The sequence below is a fragment of the Bactrocera neohumeralis genome, chromosome 2 (assembly GCF_024586455.1).
Source record: "Bactrocera neohumeralis isolate Rockhampton chromosome 2, APGP_CSIRO_Bneo_wtdbg2-racon-allhic-juicebox.fasta_v2, whole genome shotgun sequence".
NCBI classification, from domain to species: domain Eukaryota; kingdom Metazoa; phylum Arthropoda; class Insecta; order Diptera; family Tephritidae; genus Bactrocera; species Bactrocera neohumeralis.
Genome location: NC_065919.1, coordinates 79,480,031 through 79,501,246, shown reverse-complemented (window position 1 = coordinate 79,501,246; position 21,216 = coordinate 79,480,031). Strand labels below are relative to the sequence as shown.

The following is a 21,216-nucleotide window of genomic DNA, read 5'->3' as shown; positions in this document are numbered from 1 at the left end:
CTGCTCCGCTCTTTTAGTGTGTACCACCAACCACCACCATCGCCATTCCACTCATCTGATATTTAATTTAATATTTCTGTTTTGATGATTATCTTATTTTTCATACATCCAAGGTTTAGCCACTGGCTGTGTACCGCAACAATTTTTTTCTTGTTTTTTTCTTCTTATTTTTCTTGCTCCATTTCGATGTTTTGTTCTTTCGTGTACTTTCTGTTTGTTGGTTTGTTTTGAACTGGCCACTGATTTTGATTGATTATCTACGGCTGACGTCCGTTTTTCCTTTGTAATTGCAAATTTTGCTTTGACTTTGCTCGTAGCTGAGCCTTGCATTTCATTTCCAGCCTGTTTTTGTTTTCACACATTAATATATATGAGATTCCATTGTTTGCCTTTTCACTCCTATTTTGTACTTTTATTACCCTTTATTATGTACTTTTGTACTTTGAAAGGCTGCATCACACACTAGAATATTTTTCCTCATCACCGCTTCAATTTGGAATGACGTTTTTTCCTTAATCAATATTGTCTTTTTTGAGAGTTTCAAGTAGTAAGTCTTTGCCAACGATTTCTTATTCCGTTTCTAGTGCGTTTAGTAATTATACATACCTACATATATATGTATGTAGTACAACTTATAGTAGCATTTAAGATGAATTTTTTCGAATGTTCAAGTTTTTTTAATACCAAAGAAAAACAGCTTCTATAGATGCCCATTTTGCAACTAACTCATACCTAAAACTAATACTTTTATGTTTCTTTAACAAATAATTTTTCGTATATTTCATAACAAAATTTAATTGTATTCTTTATTTAGGCTGAAATTATTAAATCGTGATTTAAGTAAGTTCCAGCGAATGTGTTTTTCAATAGATTTAGTATTTTTAGATAACGAGTTAATCTTATTTTATATAAACCGTTCGAAACTTATTTGTATTATTGAAATTGTTTATTATGTTATACAATAATAATAATAATATTTAATATTAATTATGATTATTATATTAAAAGATGTACAATGCAGTTACATATTTATAGTATATGTTATTATATATAAATAAACAATAATAATTGCATTAATAAGTATTCACTACCTTGAAAAGCAAAGCGATTCGTTGACTTAACAACAACAATAATAATGTAGAATTATATAATATTATGCCTAATCCGCATTTTGTAAGAAAATTTGTTAAATAATAATTTTTTCGAAATCTAAAATTTGATCAATTTTGAGGTTCCCTACGTTTTTAAAGACAAAACACAGAAATTTAAAATTTATTGGGGAATGTGTGTTATCATTCGAAAGAACATCCTTTAGCATTACTTTCAAATGTTGTCCGCGGCTATGTCTCAGATGGTTCATCCGTTGAGTCCAATTTTCATGACTCGTTCACGCTTTTTGACTGTTAATTGGTGACACGCTTGAGCTTTGCTCCAAAACCTGAATCGAATCGTTCTATACGTCAGTCCGAGTTGCTGAAAACGGCGCCTAATCGACTTTCCACGGTCTTCGTGTGCACTCTCAGCTATGGCTTCTACAGGGTTTGTCCGAAAAATAATAGGACTGATTTTCTTTTGCCGTGACTGTACTTCGGAACGTGCGGATCGTGCGCGCACTGACTGGATTCGGTAGAGGGCGTTTCTAGCTAACGAGCTAGTCAGTTGTCTCCGAGCATCTGGAGAGTCAGGACAAACATTTTCGGGCGACGTGTTTCTGTGAGTGGTGCAAGCCGAAAATGCAGCGTTCGTTAGAGCAGAGTTACTCGATTAAATTCTGCGACAGAGACGTTTGATATGATCAAACAGGCTTACCCAGATGTTGCTTTGGCAAGAAGTGGTGTATTTACGTGGCACCAGGCTTTTTTTGAGGGCCCGGGAGAGGTCGCTGATGAAGACCGTGCTGGGAGACCTGCGACTTCGACAAGCATCGACAATGTGACTCGTATTCGCAAAGTTTTGAACTCAGACCGTCGGCTAAGTTTTCGTTTAATTGCCCTGATGCTAAACTTATCAAAATCTGTGGTTCATGACATTGTGACGGAGCACATGGGCAAGGTGTGCGCGAGGATGGTCCTAAAAGTGCTCACTGACGATCAAGAATTGCGGCGAGTGGAAGTGTGCCAATAAAATTTGAACATGTCTGAAAGTGACCCCCAACTTTTGAATAACGTAATCGCAGGTGACGAGTGACTTTTTTTGTTTCCCTACCTGAAAAGGCCGAAAAAAGGCAAGAATTTTGAGACGACAGAGGGGATTCAAGCAGCATGCACCTCGGCTCTCAAGGATATTCCGGAGAATGCCTTCCGTGACGCCTTCAACACTTGGAAATCGTGCTGGCAGCGCTGCATTGACGCAGAAGGAGCTCTTTTTGAAAGTTTTTAAAGAATTGTAACGATTGGTTCAACAAATCGGCTCAGTCCTATTACTTTACGAACAAACCCTGTATATTTTCTTTACTGCTGGACATGGTCTATTCGGTTAAATATTATCCAATAATGAATGCTAGGTCTCAAGATGGGTTATGGTGTTGCGAGTAGAAGGCTCAAACCTGGTACAACTTTCTTATATTAGGGAGTCCTTGGCAAATATAACTCTTTCGACTTCTACTCAGCATACTTTTTACAGCAAGTTCAGCTTTGAGAAATATATAGCGACTGAGCTTGCTGAACACGCAAAACACACAGTTAAACGAGTTTTTGTCGATGCCCTTCATGTATTTTGTTATTTTAGCGAGTGATCTTTTATCTTTCGCTTCAAACAATAGTTCCTTTTCTCTGCAAAACGTGCTGAGTCACTCCGTAAGAAATGCTAAAAGCCTCTGCTATCCACTACGGCTACTTTCGTTCCTGATTTCACTTTTTTGATGATATTGTCATTAATAAAAAATAGTAATCGACTTTTATAAGAAAAATTTTACCAAATACTAATAAGATAATATTAACAATGATCTGAACTAAGATTGTACCAACTTGCTGATAATGATTTTAGTGAAATCTTTTACCAACTTGCGGATAATGTTTTACTACTTCCAATTATTTAATAATTTCAGAAAATCCAATTCTATTGCACTTTTTCTAAAATGTTTTGGAACTTGCAAAATTTGTATTCATTTCTACCGTGATTCAGTTCTAGTCGCTTGATTGTCAATGTATCATAAATAAATTAGCGATTCTAATATCATTTATACATATATTATAAGTATATTACATTATAACCTTTGTATTTTATAATAATGAGAAAAACTTGAGTTGAAAACTTATATATACAATAATTCATAAGAATCTTTAAAACTCGTGAGGTGTTCACATTCCTCTTTTTATTTCACCGATTTTACTATTTTGTTAAGCAAACGCCACTTAATAAGAAATTAATGTTTTTGCATATTTTATTTTTCTTCCATTCCATATTTTAATTGAAATATGAAAATTCAAAACTGACAACCATGTCTACAACAATATCAACAAACCAAAAAACAATCCACACCTGCTACTTGAAAAATGTTAAAAATTATAAATAAATAAACTTCACTACATAAAACAACAAATCTCAAACCAAAAACTAAAAACATCGCTTCCACTTCAATGATTTTGTCCTTGTTTGTAAATCAAAACCAAAAAACTATATGTTTCTTATTTTATATAATGCTTAATATTGTAACGAAAATTGAAAAACAAAAAAAAAACAAAAAACGAAAAACCCAAAAATTTAAATTTTAAAAATTTCGAACGAAATTAAACAACAAATTCCAAAGTAAACCACCCGACTTGGAACTAGAGGGTTTATTCAAACGTCACTTTACCACAGTGGAGTTCTTTCAAGGGACCATTATGAATCCAATTGATCTACAACGGGTTAAGGTAAACATTCGATTGCTCATCATAACTGTTCATCTGTTATTGCGTCATCGTTGAGTTGGTTCAAATTACCTCTACATTTGTTTCATCACTAATTTTTGTTAAACTAATTTACATAAAACATTTTTTTGTTTTAACCAACTAACTCCTTTATTTTCAACTGTTATTTGCTTAGTGATTTTTCATTTCTTTTTTTCATTAACAAATAAATATGAAAATGCTCACAATTTGTGTTGTGTATAATTGGTTAATTGAAATAACTGTCCATAACTGTTCACACAGCTGTCACACACGTTCACAACGTTCACACAGACTCACACGTACTCGTAATGTCATGAATTACAATAAACCGTTACATACTTATGTATAAGTGTCTAAACAACTTAATATTGGTGTGAATATTTGACAATCATTGGTAAAATAATCAAAATGCTAGCGCATACAATATCTATTTGTATAAGTAAAGTGTAATCGTCGATTGTGTTTTTGATTTTTTTTTAATTATTTCATTATATGTTTTTGATTGGTGTACTGTATTTATTTGTTTGTGTGTGGTAAATACATTGAAACGATAAATACCAAATTTTTTCATTTAATCACATATTTGGTAGTCAGTGATACTTTGAATTTTTTTCTGTTTTTGGGGAGGCAGTTTTAAAGCTATCTTCATGGAAACCAAAATATATTTACCAGCCTTCACCGGAAATTTCCAAAGCAATTTATTCGTTTTACACTTTATGTACTTATAGTTTGGTTAGTACGGAACATTTCTTACTCCAGCATATAATAAAAAAGAAAATATGTTTCCTTTAAAGTTGAATAAAAGTAAATGACTTGTACGAAAAAATTACGATTTTATCAACCATTTGCCTGATGATCACATAGGTAATACTAACAGTCGAAGTGACTACTTTGTCTCACAATCATCCTGAGACGAAATGTCACTGATATTTTGAATAAATATTAAAAAAGAAATTTTTTCATACATGATATTTGATCAAATGTCAGTGTTGTTTTATATAAATATTAAAAAAAAAATTATTTCATTTTCTATTATATAAAAATTTGGACAACAATTACATATCCATGAAATAAATAAAGGTTCACGATAATGATAATTTTATATTTTTTTCAACGGGTACTAACTTCTTTTAATAATAAAAACACATACAACTTTGATTTTCTTAAAAAAAATTATTGCATATAACACATTAACGAAATAAGTTGTGAGAACTTTTCATTTATAAAGTTTTTTTGCTAACTATCAAGTTCGTACGGGACGTATCTTAACTGGTATACGTCCAGTATGAACTTGATAGATAGCAAAAAAACTTTATAGATGAAGAGTATACAAAATAAAAAAAAAAAATAAATAAAAAAAATTTGTAATAAAAAATCAGAAATATGAAAAAACTTACCATAAAATACATTATTATTATTAAATTTGTTCAATATTGACTATGTGAATATCACTTTTTAAGACAACAATTTTTACATAATTTTATAAATTATTTTTAATCACTGTACGTATACATTCATAACTGTACAAGTACATATGTAAGAGTAATTATAACCGTTATTTACTATATACATATCTGATATTCATCAGATAGGATATAACCAGTCTTCGCTTTAGGCGAAAAAAATCGTAAAAATAAATTATTGAATATCTCAACATTTTCATTTTGAAACAATTAATTAAAAATTAGTTGAAAGAGTTTTTTTTTTTTTAATAAAATTCATATAAGGAAACATCGACAATGCCCCATATTTTATTATACACTGTGTCAACCAAGTAGCCGAAAATTGTAAATAAAACACAACTCATTTAATTATTCATCAATGTTTATATTGTCGTCTGCAAAGTTGTCCCCACCAGATGTAATACACTCCTGCCAACGATTTTCTCAGTTCTCTAAGCACATTTCATAAGCATTTTTGGGGATGGCTTTCAGTTTCTTCAGCGAATTTTGTTTTATTTCTTCAATCGACCGAAAACGGGTTCTACGGAGTGGCAACTTTAATATGAGGAACAAGAAAAAATCACTCGGAGCCAAATCTGGATCGATGGTATTCATTGCCTTTTGACTTTAAATTCGGTCACAATCGTGGTTCGATGCCATTGTGCATTCGACGGATATTCTCACGCAAACGCCTCAATACGGCTAAATAGAACTTCTGATTGATCGTATGTCTCTGCGGAACAAATTCATTATGCACCAAATCACGAATATCAAAAAAAACAAGCAACGCTTTGAGTTTTTTGGTTTCGGCTTTGAAGGCTTTGTACCACTCCTAGGCTTATGTTTTCAAGAAAACTGAATCACCGTAAGCTTTTTTCTAACATTCGCATCGATTCCGTACACAAAATTTGGTTTGAAATACAAAATTTGGAAATTTTTTTGAAATATCCTTTGCCCGGGGAATTTAATTACAATTTCCTGATGCTTTCTTGTCACAATGTATATGGGTATATAAGCCAGTCCATTAAATTTCATATAGTTTTCCATTCCGTTGAACTAATAAACCTCAGCAACATATTGCTCCCAAAAAATATACACCCGTAGATTATTTGAATTGCCTTAGCGTTAGCCTCGATCTAAGTTTTTGTAATCATAAAGTTTGTACTTTTAACATCCATTTGAATCGATCAGTAAAATTAAGCAGGGAAATATATAACAGCTATAAACTTTCGGTATTAGCCCTGGAGTGGTGTTTTATATGTTCCAGAACTCAGCTACTCAAAACAACAAGTAGCAGGGCTAACACAATTAATACATATATTGATAGTTCTATGGCGTTCTTTAATTATATCTATGTATGTATTTGTAAATACGATTTATGTGACTCAATATATAAATAATTATTTGTATATTTGCGTAGTTTACTATTTAATGTTAGCATATGTGTTAGTATACTCGTAAAAACAATCCGCATTTTTATATTTTGGTGTAATTCTAAATTGTTTATTAGTAATTTAAATCTTAGATATGTGTAAATATATAAGCTGTTAAAAATATTTATGACTTCTAAAGAAATTGTCGAACAATATGAAATTCATATACTACATGGCGTATGAGTAACATACAATTTCAAATAACTGAAGCAGATGAGCTCAATATTAGCCAATGTAAACTTTTTGAAGTTTTATTAAAAATATTAAGATGTTCAAAAAACCTTAAATAGTTACAAAAAACCAATATTTACTTCATTTTGTTTTTTGCAATTTACTTTATTATTATTTTATTATAATTGAGCAGTCAAACATTCGCCATGAAGGTATAATAGTTCATAACATTAATACATATATTAATTCTCTATCAAAAGAAGCATTAAAAATGCCTCAAAGGTAAATAAAATTAGCGCTCAAGTTAATACAAATAAATTTGATTTATTAAGTAGCAGCTGACCATACTTCTTGCATTCAAAATAATAATTTTTTGATAAACTTCAAATGATAAATATTATTTTTAAAGAAATTGTTTAAAAGTATACATCTCGCTTACAAAATAATAAATTATCATAAAAAATTAATTTGCAGTAGCTAAAATAATTATTGCTAATAAAGACACAATACTTTTAAATATTTATTTCAATGTCGTAATTGACATCTTTTAAACTATTAATATCTATACAAACATATGTGTATATAAATACAAAATTATATGTTTTCATATTAACTGTTAAACATTAGTGACTCTGCTTGCAGCATGTATTACTGTAAATAGTGTATCATAAATTTTAATGAAAGCGTGTTAAATATTCACAAAAGTAAATAGAAATATTTTATTGCATGAAAGTTACACAAAATATTTAAGCACGCCTGTTCAATGCAATATTTAAGTTTTTAATTCCAATTTATTTTTTTCTTTTAGCGTAACTGAATTTTTTACTTGAAGTTAATTTTGGAATCACCTAAAATGATTATTTATAATATTATATGTTATTCAACAAAACCCATAATTTCGCTACTTCATTGCATATTAAAAGCATTCCTCATCCCGCGCTCCTTTCGGCAATTTTCCAGGAAACCGTTTATAAATATATGTACTTGAAATTAATATGCTCCAAGAAACTGTTTAAAATATCCCAACTGCGCGCATAAATTCCGCTTTCTGTGTTCACCTCATTCGCCACACACTTCACCAGAGCTCATTGTCACCAAAACCACCACCACCACCACCACTAATATACATACATTCTTATTATAAAGAAGAACGTTAAATTATTTGATTTTTACTAACTGTTACTTATTTCTCTTCGTATCGCCTCGTGTGCACATCGTGTAATGTGATTGGTTGTGGCGTAGGTACACGAAGCTGATGCCTGCTTGGTACTGGCCAATAAATATTGCCAAGATCCCGATGCTGAAGATGCTGCCAATATTATGCGAGTCATCTCGATTAAAAACTACAGCGAAGACATACGAGTGATTATACAACTTATGCAATATCATAATAAGGTAAGATAAGTGAATTTATTATTTAATAATTAAGTGGGAGATCACATGTATACATATATATTTTTTTTGCGGGTGAAAATGCCTTTCGCATAGTCTGTTTTGCTTTTTAAGCACATCTGCCCAGATCTCAGCTCCTTATAATAGGACGCTGATTGTCGTCACCATTAAGAGATTTTCCTTGGCATTTCGTCTGTCATTTCGAGTTTTAGTATAGCGTCGTAGCTGATGTTCCGCAAGTCTGGACCTAGAATGAATAATGGATCCTTGTGCTGCTCCTGACGTGACCGCACCTGATCCCTCTTTAGTTTGGTACAGCAGTTTCTATTACAAAGATAGCTTCACAACTCGAAAGTAGTCGAGGATTTTAAAGTTTTTTTCGAGAGCGTCGATCATAGCCACTCATCTAGCGCTGTTGAATGCATTTCGGCCATCAAAAGTCTCCGGCAACACTATTTTTTGTATATGTACATATGCCATCTACACTTGCGACTTCTATACTTCCAATGACGCATTTTACATCACCTAGAGTTGATCTGCTGAGTTTAAAGTCATGTTGTCTACGGTAGAGTCCTCCAGTTTCGTTGATAGCTCTTTCGAGTCTGGATTTAAGTAGTTGTTCAATAGTACTGCTGGTCGCTCTGTAGCGATTATTTTCAGGATTTCTGCAGGGATTCCGTCCGGGTCGTGTCATTTATTGGTCTTGAGCTTTCTGGTGGCTAGTTGCAGCTTTCCGAGGGTAAACTGAGGGGTTTTCGGAAGCCTTAGAGTCTGTTTGGATCTCTATCCCATTTTTCCTGTGTGTGGGGTAGAGCGCGTTTCCGATATGATCCATTTGGTAGCGGTGAAGTCAGGTTGCCTTGCTCGAACACCGGGCTTCTTCATTACTACTGTTAGTACTACTTTGGTTAACATCCTGCAAACAAATACCCCACGACCCTACAAAAGCCAGACTCAAATTTTTTTTTTTTACTACTACTATTACGAAATAATAGGAAAATGAAATAAAAAGATGAAAAAGAGTTAAAAAATTATGTTGTCGGCAATGTTCCCCATTCATGGTTTCACCCGGTTTTGGAAGCTTATAAAACAGCACGTCCTTTCTTACACCCAAAATCGTCCTTCAACGACTCTACACTTCAATACATATGGCACACAATTTGCTAGCTTTTCGATAAATGTATCTGGCTGTTAAACGTTTTCGGTATCTTAGAACAATGAAATAATAATGTAGTAAGACTATCGCATGGCAAACCGCACGAAAATGGTTATTGACCCAATACTTTGTAACAGCTCTAAGATAGTTAGTCACACACAACATTATAAAACATTTAATGAAAATAAAGAATCAATAATTTACTAATTCAACATTTATCCATTAGGCTTATTTACTCAACATACCCTCATGGGATTGGAAACAGGGTGATGATGTCATCTGTCTGGCCGAACTTAAACTTGGCTTCATAGCACAGAGTTGCCTGGCGCCGGGCTTCTCAACAATGATGGCGAATTTATTCGCGATGCGATCGTTTAAAACTGTAAGTTCCGAGCACAAAAACTAAAATTACAACATTACTGCAAATAAAATAATAAAATAATTATAAAAAACATAATAGTTTAAAATATAATGACAATACCACGATATAGCAACAATGACGTCTGCGATTTATTAAAGTCTGCGTGACCGTAATATTTTCCTCCAATGAGTAATAGAATTATAGAATTAGGCGTAAAAATCTGATCATACGGCTGCATCTAAAATTGCTTATCTAAATTGGCTAAGCGCTGCTACATTTATTGCATAGCTTGGATGTAAAAAGTAAACCAGTGCCCAGCAGCACTAAGAAGCTACACAAATTTTTTTAAAGATAAACTCTTGATTTCTATATATAACCACAATAATGAAAACTATATTTTTAATTCATACCCCACAATATATACAACAACAACAATGTGTATGTACCTGCAGTCACCAGACATGCAGTCCTGGACCAATGACTATCTGCGCGGCACGGGCATGGAAATGTACACTGAAACATTGAGTCCCACATTTATTGGAATACCATTTGCTCAGGCCACTGAGTAAGTTTTTGAACGCGAGCATTGGCGTGTCTATCGAATAACTTACCTTCATACAAATTTCACATATTCGTATGCGTACCTCTATCGTATGATATACAGTATCTACTACAAATAATCGTAAATGTACATTTGAGCTTTATTTCTTATTAATTATTAGTTAGTTTCTTTTTTGTTGGTTGACACACCTACATTTAGCATTTCAGATTGGCGCTCTTCATGATAATTTTTCTTTTTTTTTTTTTTTGAATACAATATTTTCACGTCAAACGAACTTATTCATATTACATAATACACAAAACTACAAACGAATTTTGATTTGAAATATGAAAATGACAGCACAACTCACTCACTCAAATTCGCAGAAATACACACACACGCATACACGTACATTAACAGCGCTACATTCACCATATACACACAACAGAAAATATCCAGTTTGTCGAATTTTCGTTCTAAATGTTTTTTCAAACGTCATTCTAATTGTTGTTTGACGGTATTTTTATGTATTTTTTTCTTCCATGTGTCAATTAATTAGTTGTGAGTAATTAATACAAGTAAATTGAACGAAATTTCACTGGCAAAACGTAAACACACAGCCTCTTACGAATTTTTCTTTCTCAACATTCTCTTTACTTGGCGAATCTTCACACTTCTCTCAATAAAGTATACTGGTATTTGCGTTTAGTTTTCGTTATCATATTTTCGTGGTGTTTTCCAATGAATTTTTAAGTGTCTTTTACAAATGCCTTCGATGTTGTGCAGTTTCCTTTTCATGTTTTCAATTAACCAAATATTAAAAAGTTTTAAATAAAGAATTATAAAATTAAATTACTAAAATTGTTATTTTTTGTTTATACAAATTCGTCTCTTATTAATTGGAAGTATGGTATATAAATTAATTTAAGTGAAAGTTACCAAAAATGCACCAATACTTGTCATAGGTACAACTTTGTGAAAGATTTTGGAAGAAAATAGAATTTCATACTTTTGGATTATATATTTGCTAAATATTTTCAGGTTTGTGTAATCTCGTTCCAAATGTTTCGATCAATCATAATTCTGTCCAAGTAGTTTAGGTTTATGCAACAGTGCCACAGATTCCTTACAAGATATATAGTAATTTTTTTCCTATTGTGTATATGGATTAAAAAGGGTGGTCCATTTCGAGGTTCCCTACATTTTTAAAGAAAAAACTCAAATTTAAAGAGCAATGTTTATTATATGAAAAAACATTCTTTGGCATTAATTTTTTGAAGAATATCTCTTTCAAATGTTGGCCGCAGCTACATCTCAGATGCTACGTTGAGCTCAATTTTCGATAACTCTTTCAAGCATTTTGACTGATAACTGGCGAATAACACTCATAATAGTTTGTTCCAAGAGCTGAATCGAAACCGATTGTCCGCATAGATATTAAGCTTCACATATCCCCACAGGAAAAAGTTAAACGGGGTGATAACATACAATCTTTGCGGCCCAGCGACCGGTCCAAAACATGAAACCGGTATAATTTTTTCTAGATGAAATGGCAGATATTGAATCTCTTCAGGTTGCTCTTCGTCCCGAATGCGTCAGTTTTGCTTGCTTACATACCCATTTAGCCAGAAACGGGCCTCATTTCTGAACAAAATTTGGCTCGAAAATGTGAAATCTTCTTTTCACTAGCCCTTAGAGCCACGTGATGTCGCTTGAGAAGATCGAAAAGCTTCGGCAAATATTTTGTACGCTTTTAAGATCTTGACATAAAATGCGCCAAGTCGTTCCATACGTCAGTCCGAGTTGCTGCGAACGGCGTCAAATCGACTCTCCACGATCTTCATGTACACTCTCAGCTACGGCTTATAGTGTGCAGGACGTGGTCTATTCGCTCGAATATTATCCAATAATGAATGCTGGATCTCAAGATGTGTGATCGTTTTCAGAATAATACGCTCAGTAGGCAGATTGTGTTGACCATAAGTTGAGCGCAGCGCCCGAAATATAGTACTTACATTATTTACAGAACGTGAATTTTTGTAATAAAGTTGAACGATTTGTCTTTACATGATGAAATGCCAAACATGACTGAACAAAAGTAACATAACAGTTTGACAAGACACACGCGTGATCTCTCAAAAAAGGCTATTGAAAAAAGTATCTCTATTTTGATCACCCGTTATTAGAAGTGAACTTAAGAAACAAGGTTATATCTGTATAAAATCAAAAAGGAGATTTGTTAGAAGAGTTAAGAAAAACTATTATGTATGTATATTTCTATTGACAACCAAAAGTCAAAGTTTAGCTCGTATAATTTTACATACGTATTTTGTGTATATGATACATGAATTCTAAAAACTGTCAACAATTTAGTCAAAGTTTTCAACATTGAGTCCCTAACTTTGCAGTTAAGGCTTTGGCAGAGCAAAGATTCACCCACAAGAAACCGTATATGAGTAGTGTATAATGTTAAACACCAAAATGGTTTGATAATGCAATGTGGATAAAGTCTTCGGTTAATTGGTTAGCGAGAGTTCTTAAAGCACACGACTAATCCAATGATTATCAGTATATAAAGATAAGATGGAATCAGTTTGATGCTAGAATACCACCACCACCCATTTAAAAACCCATCAGAAACTTAAGAACTCTTCCGAAAATTTCGAGCAGCATCTTCAGCGCAATGGAAAATAGGTGCTTTCCGCATATATTCGTATTAATCTTAACTAGTGATTTTCTTTGATGTTTATGATTCAAGAACTGAGAAAATTGAGACCAAAGTGGTCTACTTGTACAGGTGAAAGCGCTCTGTTCAATAAAAATTTGAAAAGTATTAATATAATATTATTTATTCCGAAATATAAAGATAGAAATGGATTAAGCACATTTGTTCACAACAATCATTCACCAAAAAAAAGCAAAAACAACACATACCCACATACTGGTTCCAAAACGAGCACACACTACGTTTCTCATATAGAAAAAGTCGCAAATTGTTCAAAATTTGGCAACCAGTAAAAGCACCACTCTTTATTCGGATGATTAAAAGTCAACAGATGCATTAGTTTTAAGGGTTTTAATATTTGGTATGCTTATCCATTGAATAGATCATCATTTTTTCACATGTTTCATGTTTAAAGTTTTTCAACATGAATATATTTGATAATTACTGTACTACAACCGGTAATTGAACGACTACTCTTTCAATGAGTACTAATAATGAATAATCTAAATGATAATATGATAAGATTAATCAAATACATTTCTGATCAATATTGATGTAATGAGTTAAAAAAATTTAAACTGGTTGCAGCACTTCTTAAAACTACTTTTGGTTATATTGATACAAAAATATTCGGTTATCATTGAGCGGTAGCGATTCCCATTCACAGTAACATGCCGGTCTTGATCATCACGGATGAAGTACGACCCAATGACACCCCCGGCCCATAAACGCACCAAATCGTAAGTACAGTGGATTGCTGCCTGACGAATAACGCATATTTTGCTTATTGGCGAAGCCATTCAGCCAGAAATGAGTCTCATCGCTGAAGAAGAAGCATCAATGAAAATCCGGATCATTTTCAAGTTGTTGCTCAGCCCAATTCACGAACATACCGCGATTCTAGTGGTCAACCGGCTGCAGTTCTTGCGTCAATTTGAACTTGTAAGCATGTAGTCCCAAGATCTTTTCGCAAAATTCGCCACAACGACGTCACAGAGATACCTAACGACATGTGAGAGACTGATTTGGGTGTTCCTCAATTGATGCACTAGCGGTAGCAGTATTCTCGACTCTAAAGGCACTTCTTTGTCTCACTGGCACGGGAACATTTTGTACTGTGTCTGTGTTTTCAAATTTTTCCAGTAGACGATGAATTGTTCATCTGACAGGAGGATTATAATGACCATAAATTGAACCTAGCGCTCTTAAAGATGAGGCCACTGACTCCGAATTTCGGTAGTAAATTTTAATAATTTCGACTCGTTGTTGGATTGCGTATCTTTCCGTGATGAAATGGCAAACCTTACTGAAGAGAAATGGAGAGAAAAAGAGCGGGAAAAAATATGGCATCGTTTGCTGTCCCTAGCGCTCTGCTTTTATTGCGTCCCTAAGGAAAAACCCGTTAGTTTACTACGAAGTTTGCAACACCCAGCAGGAAACGTCGGAGACCCTATAAAGTGTATATATAACGAGCTGAGTCAATTTCGCCATTTTTTTTTATTAAAACGCTCGAATATTACAGTGACCAATAAGAAATATTAAGTTAGCTTCCCTCAAGCAACGATGTATAGTATATAATGAGCGGTTTCGAAGTTTGTCCATAAAAATAAAAATTAATCAGGTGGTGCTATTACTTGGGCGCATAGTGTAATACACAAAATAATCATTTGCAATGAACATTTAAGCTATATTTTCCTATACATATATACATAAATACTCAATATACGAGCATACTCATACATAGTTACGAGCCATTTTCTATTATTTTCATTGCAAATATGCCAAACTTTTACAATAATTGCGCTTTTAGGTTATTTTGCGTTGCTTTCGGTTGTTTATTCTTTCTCTTTTTCGTTTTGTGCTGCATAAAGCAGGGATATTTCTGTTTGTACATAAAGCAAAGTGCGCCATGTATGCCTACCATTTTATAAATAATAAATAGTCTGCTCGCGTGCAAATTCTTCAGTCAATGCTGCTTAGAAGGAGTGAGCAAAGAGAGACACCTGAATGAGAGTAATAAACCTGGCATTCTACTACTATTCACCTTTAATACGACAACTACTAAAGTGGCCCTTTGAATTTCGCCCTCAAAATTAGAAGCATGAAAATAGACCCGTGTTGTTAAAGCTGCACTTTTCCGGCTCCAACGATATGGCATAGTAGACTTAAGGAGTAAATTTGTTGCGTTAGAAAAATCAAGTATTGCATCCTTTCTTGTAGCAAAAGAGAAATGCTCAAGCAACTCCCTTTCCGGAACGAGCGTATGACGTACAATGCCTGGCCTATGCTGTAAAGTACAAGAACAATGCGCAGTGTCTGCTGCATTCCTCGTTGCACTGCAGCAATACACAACTGCATCTATCTTATCTAGTCGCCCCGCCCCTCCATAGCGTATTTGGTAGTTTCGATTGTATATAAGAATTTGCTATAATGTTATTTCTTGTTGGTTTTTGGTTACTAAAATCCGTACCACATCCGAATCATTTTTAACTTTCAGTCACCAGATACACAGGCCTGGCAAAACGATTATCTTCAAGGTACCGGGTGTGAGATGTACACCGAAACCCTCTCACCTTCATTTACCGGCATGACATTCCCACAAGCCAGCGAGTAAGACCCGAAACAAGCGAATTATGTACTCTTGTTCTATAATTTTTTTTGTTCTTACTTTACATTAAGTAAACTAAACAGAAATTTCGTACTTATAAATAATGACATTTTTTTAAAAAGTAACTGCATTTTACTTAGCATTTATTAGAAGTAATGAAAATAAAAACATAAACTAAAAACAATATAATTACTACTAAAAACACAAATGAGACGCACCAGTGTAGGGAAGAGGGTGAAGTGTATTGGAGTGAAGTAATACTTCGATTTTTTATCAGTAATGATCAATCAAAATAGAAATTAAGTAATAGAAAAGTTACAAAAAAAATATTTTTTTTATTTTTATATTTAATTTCATTCGCGATAATTTTTTTTTCTTTTTTTTTAATGCATTTATACCTCAAAAAAAGAAGAGTAATAGAAAAATTAAAAAAAAAATATTTATTTTTTTTCTTTACTGTTTTTGGATTTGATTGAATTAATGATAATTTTTTTTAATATGTTATTATTTTTTTCTCTATATTTAATGTATTTATACAACAAAATAATAAAAATAATAGGAAAATTAAAAAAAAATTTAATAGGTCAATTTTCATCCATGAAATTTTTTGTTTAGATTTGCTATTGTTTTTTCTCCACATTTAATGTAGTTGTTATACAACAAAATAATTAAAATAATAGAAATATTCAAAAAAAAAAAATTATTTTTGATAATTTAATTTTTTTTTTAATATTTAATTTAATCCATGATAATTTTTTCAGTTTTTTATTGGTTTTTTTTCTACATTTAATGTACTTATACAAAAAAATAATGAGAATAATGGAGAAATTAAAAAAGAAAATATTTTTTTATAATGAAATTTTTTATTGTTTAATTTTAATAGTTATTTTTTTAAATTTTTTATTATTTTAATTTATTTATACAACAAAATAATAAGAATAATAGATAAATTAAAAAAAGCATTTTTTAATAATTTACTTTTTTTAATATTTAATTCAACCATTAAATTTTTTTTATTATTTTTTTCTCAACATTTGATTTATTTATACAAAAAAAACGATTCAAATTTAAAAATTGTAGACTATTATTTTTTAAAACTATTTTGTTTTTATAATTCCCCTCTCTTTCTAAAAAGTTAAAAATTATTTTACTTTTATAAATCAAAATGTAAATAATAATTAAATGTTTATTCTTTAATCCTAATTTTCTGCAATATTTAAAAATTTTTTATAAGTAAATGTAAATAATTTTTTTTTTTAACTTTTTAATTTAGTTTTAATATTTTCTTATATTTTTATTCTTGTTATTGCAAATTTTTTTGAAAATATTATTAATAATAAATTATTACGTAGTAATAAATTAAATTATAATAATAAATTTAAAAAAATAATTTAAATTTGAAATTCGTTGTCTTCTCTACTACACTCTTTCCCCACTAGTGCGTCTCAACATAACTTCCAAAATTTTTTGAATTTATTTGGAATGTTTACGGTCTTGCATATTTTTTTGCCCCGTAATGACATTAATGACATTCTAGCAAAATCCAAAACTTAACCTAACAAAAAACCTTTAAAATCTGTACGCACATAGTTTCAACCACTTGCCTGTCTCCCTGCCTCCTGCATATTTAGCAAATACTAACATAACAACAAAGCAACAGAAACAAATTGTTAAACAAAATTCTGAAGATTTTCGAGATTTAGATTTAATTTTTTTAAGAACAGTGTAATATAAAGACCCTCTAAACATGAAACTTTTTTTAGTGGAAAAGGTCTAATTTTAATACTAAACGGTCTACGCATTGCATTTTATCACTTTCTAAACCGAATTAGAATATAGAACAGACATTTGTAAAAATTAACTCCTTACTTCAGATTGCGAAGAAATTTGTTCAAACCGAAAAATATAAGACATCGTGGCCTACAGCAAGACTTTTACAAGTCTTTAAACTCTTGGATTCCAATGGATGTACCTGAGGTCTTTTGTGTCAATTTCTATATGTATTCCAATGGGATTTTAAAACAAAATAAAAATAAAAGTCGCTGGTGGAAAGAACAGTGAATGTAGAAGTAATTCGAAGAGCAATTCGTGCAATATGGCGTTCGTTTCAACTGATTTGTGACTCAGTTGTCTGCTAAATTTTTTTGCCTAGACATACTTTTACATGCGTTATGTCCAACAAATTCTTTTGATACATTTAGAGTGCATATATCTAACTCGATCCAATTTTGTGCTCATCCAAACTAGTTTTTCTAATGTTTTCAGCCAAAAGCGGTTTTTTGGACATCCTCTAAAGTGCCTCACTCTAGAGGACACTCTTTGGTGTCTAAATCTCGAAAGTTTTCTACCCAATTACTACAACTGAATATAAACTTCATTCAAACAAACATATGTAATACATTTATTGAAATAAAAAACAATATCTAAAATACTGATGACAGAAAAACCTACCATTAATGTATTTACCTTTGTACAATAGAACCCCAGGCAGCTAAACAGACACATAACATTATCAAAAGCTGTACAGTCACAAACCTGAATATTTATCCTCAATATTTTTGAACAACTTTTTCAAAACACTTCAAATGCTTGCTTGCCTATCTCCTGAAAGTATACAACCCTACTTTTGGCTTTACTTATCAATGTAGCTAATCAAATATCTGCATTAACACCCCAAAGCCCCTGATACATATAATATACATATATTACTACACATCTAAAGACGCTCACAGTCTACTACCCACTTCATGCCAAGAAATAACTGCTGCATGTTTTGGACACTATTTTTTCTGCTGATCTATATGTCCATCCTTACAAGCATATATACATTGAAAATTGCTAGGTAAACAACTCCTCTCCCTCAAAACAAGACCCATGCTGTAATTTAACATTTTATTAACAGTAGCAGTCGTACGCCACAATAACATTGAACTCAAACTAATATATACCATACTTAAGATAATGAAATATGCTATTAACACTTACATACATACTGGCATACCCGTACTTTCCCCCCAGTCCATAGAATGCTTGCAAACTAATTACCACATCCTTTTGAGTAGTGCAATTAACTCAATTGCTATGAAAATGTTCCGCACACACATACAAACGCATTATAGAAAAACCGTTGGCATGCGTCCTGTTAGCAACACCGCTGTCCTCGTCGCTCGTGAAAGATGTGAATGTGAATGTGTTTTGTATATACAGCTTCGGTAGTTGGCTGCTTGTTTTGCTTAGCGCAGAAATAATAGTTTGATTTATTTTTAAAAAATATTTTTTATATTTTTTAAACGCGTAGTAAGTACTTTTTTTTAGTATTTTTTAGATATAATAATACAAAAATATATATCGCATGCGATTTTTTGACTTTGCATGCAACATATGTTGTATATGAATATCTTTGCACTTTTTTCCAACACAAATTGTTATATTCTCGCAACATTTTGTTACTAATAATAATATTTTGTTCACCTAACATTTGCTTGTATCACCTAAAAATTATCGAAATAGATATGGAATATTTTTTTTATACATAGAAATGACCAGGATAACGTAGACATTTTTTTAAGTGGGCGTTGTTGAAATCTAATTGGATTATCGTCGCTGGGCAGCCAGCTCAGACAAAAAATGGTTTCGGCAGCATTTTTCAATGTAAAGTTTTGCAACACCTGACAATATTTCCCCGACTTAGATGTTTACAAATTACGAGAGTATAAAACGTTCGGTTAAACCCGAACTTACCGCTTCCTTACATGTTTTAATACACTTCTAACACATCACATTTGTTGTATGCATGAATTTTTGTAATTTTGTAATTTTTCTGTGTCCTTATAAATCATGGCACATTTAATAAATACTGGATATTACAACTTTTTTATTAATATTTACAACTTATCACTTATACTTTTTCAAAACTACTGCTACTGCATAGTGCTTTATTCAAAACATTTGAAACTTTATGTACATTTTTATTAACAAATACTAATAATTTCGTATTTATCAACTCCTGTTCGCAGACTGTGCTTCTCGAAGCTGAAACTATTGCTAGTAGCTATCGAAATCAAAGGTGCCGAAGAGGGCGCGGATAGCAAAATATCGATAAATCCGCGTAATGCCAAAATACAGGCGAATACACAAGGCTTCTTTATAGCGCAGAGTGCCGATGAAGTGAAACGGTAAGTAGACGCTTATTTTTTGTAATCACAGTTGTAGCGACTTATATGTTAAATATTATTTTTTATTGTTAATTGGAGGATTTTAAAGGATGTAACAGCAGTAATAAAAGTCACTAAATTTGTAAAACATAAAGTTTCTAACATTTTTTAAGGCATAAGAATATTTTTAAGGGGTACACCTAGGTGTGACATCCTAAAAATAGTTTTGCCGTTCGGAAGCAACTCGGAGTTTATCCCACCTCGTTCGAAGAAATCTCTCAACATAACTTTAATTTTTGACCTGCTTTGACGTGGTTTTTTCGGCTTCGGTTCACCTTTGCCACGATATTCGGCCAATTGATCGTCAGTTTTCGGATCGTAATCATAGATCCAAGACTCATTGCTAGCTGTAATACGTTTCATGACATCCTGGTAGTCAGAAAGCATTATTTCACAGAAGTTAACGCAACTCAATTTTTCCAAAAAATTTAATGATTTTGAGTTTTCTTAGGCCCAAATGAACTTTCAAAAAAGTTTTCACTGATGCTTCCGATGATGCCTGTAAGATCTTTGACGATTTATTGATGATTCTCAAGCACCAAATCCCTTATTTTATTGACGTGATGATCAATCGATGCTGATGGCCGTTCTGGACGTGGTTCGACGTCGTTCTCGACCCTCTTTGAATAAAGTGTACCAATCAGAAACACTTGCTTGCTCACCGAAGGCATTTTTCAACATTCTGAACGTTTGAGCAGCAGAAATTAGATTCCGCACACAAAATTTACGTGGACTTCTTTGATGATTAATTTCACTCATTGTAAAAATCGCCGAATGATGTGTTTATACTTCAGAAAGGCAAGCGTATACTAAACACTAACGACTATTTTGATGTGAAATTTGGCACAGATGTCACTGACAGTCATACTAACTGCGAAAAAATATTTCGACCAATAGATTTTTGCACGAAATTAAAAAAATAAAGTCCTACTATTGTTAATATTGTTTGTCCATAGTATCCGACCGCTCCCTCATAATAACTTTTGTAGTCAAAAATTATGCAATAACTGTTATAAAACCAACAAAAAGCATAAAAAAGATTGTTTATGGTTTTGAGGCATTATAAATAATTCAATAAATTGTAAAAATAATCTTTTATTTTTTTGGTTGGACTTTGACTTCGAATACTTATTTTTTGAAAAAAAAAAATCATATGAGACTTTTCACTTAGATCGTTATATTCCCTAAAAGAATAAGTTTATATTTTCACTAGACAATAAATTGTTCAAATGCATTAAGGGGTTAAATACAGCTAGAAGTCCAAAAAAGCGAATTTCCAGAATTTTTTTGGAGAAAACTTT

General features: G+C 32.1%; 1 protein-coding gene across 40 annotated transcripts in view; it reads left to right on the top strand.

Annotated features, from left to right (window-relative positions):
• LOC126765566 (calcium-activated potassium channel slowpoke) overlaps nucleotides 1–21,216 on the top strand; it is a 165,831-nt gene that overhangs the window by 106,771 nt on the left and 37,844 nt on the right. For 20 of the 40 annotated variants that reach the window (XM_050483283.1, XM_050483414.1, XM_050483236.1 and 17 more), the window contains 5 exons: nucleotides 3,749–3,854; nucleotides 8,161–8,313; nucleotides 9,693–9,848; nucleotides 10,280–10,392; nucleotides 19,718–19,876. In XM_050483283.1, coding sequence (XP_050339240.1) covers nucleotides 3,749–3,854; nucleotides 8,161–8,313; nucleotides 9,693–9,848; nucleotides 10,280–10,392; nucleotides 19,718–19,876 — 687 coding nt within the window. Of the gene's footprint in view, nucleotides 1–3,748; nucleotides 3,855–8,160; nucleotides 8,314–9,692; nucleotides 9,849–10,279; nucleotides 10,393–15,590; nucleotides 15,704–19,717; nucleotides 19,877–21,216 lie in introns of all 40 variants that reach the window. The other 20 variants (XM_050483213.1, XM_050483405.1, XM_050483245.1 and 17 more) reach the window with 3 other exon arrangements.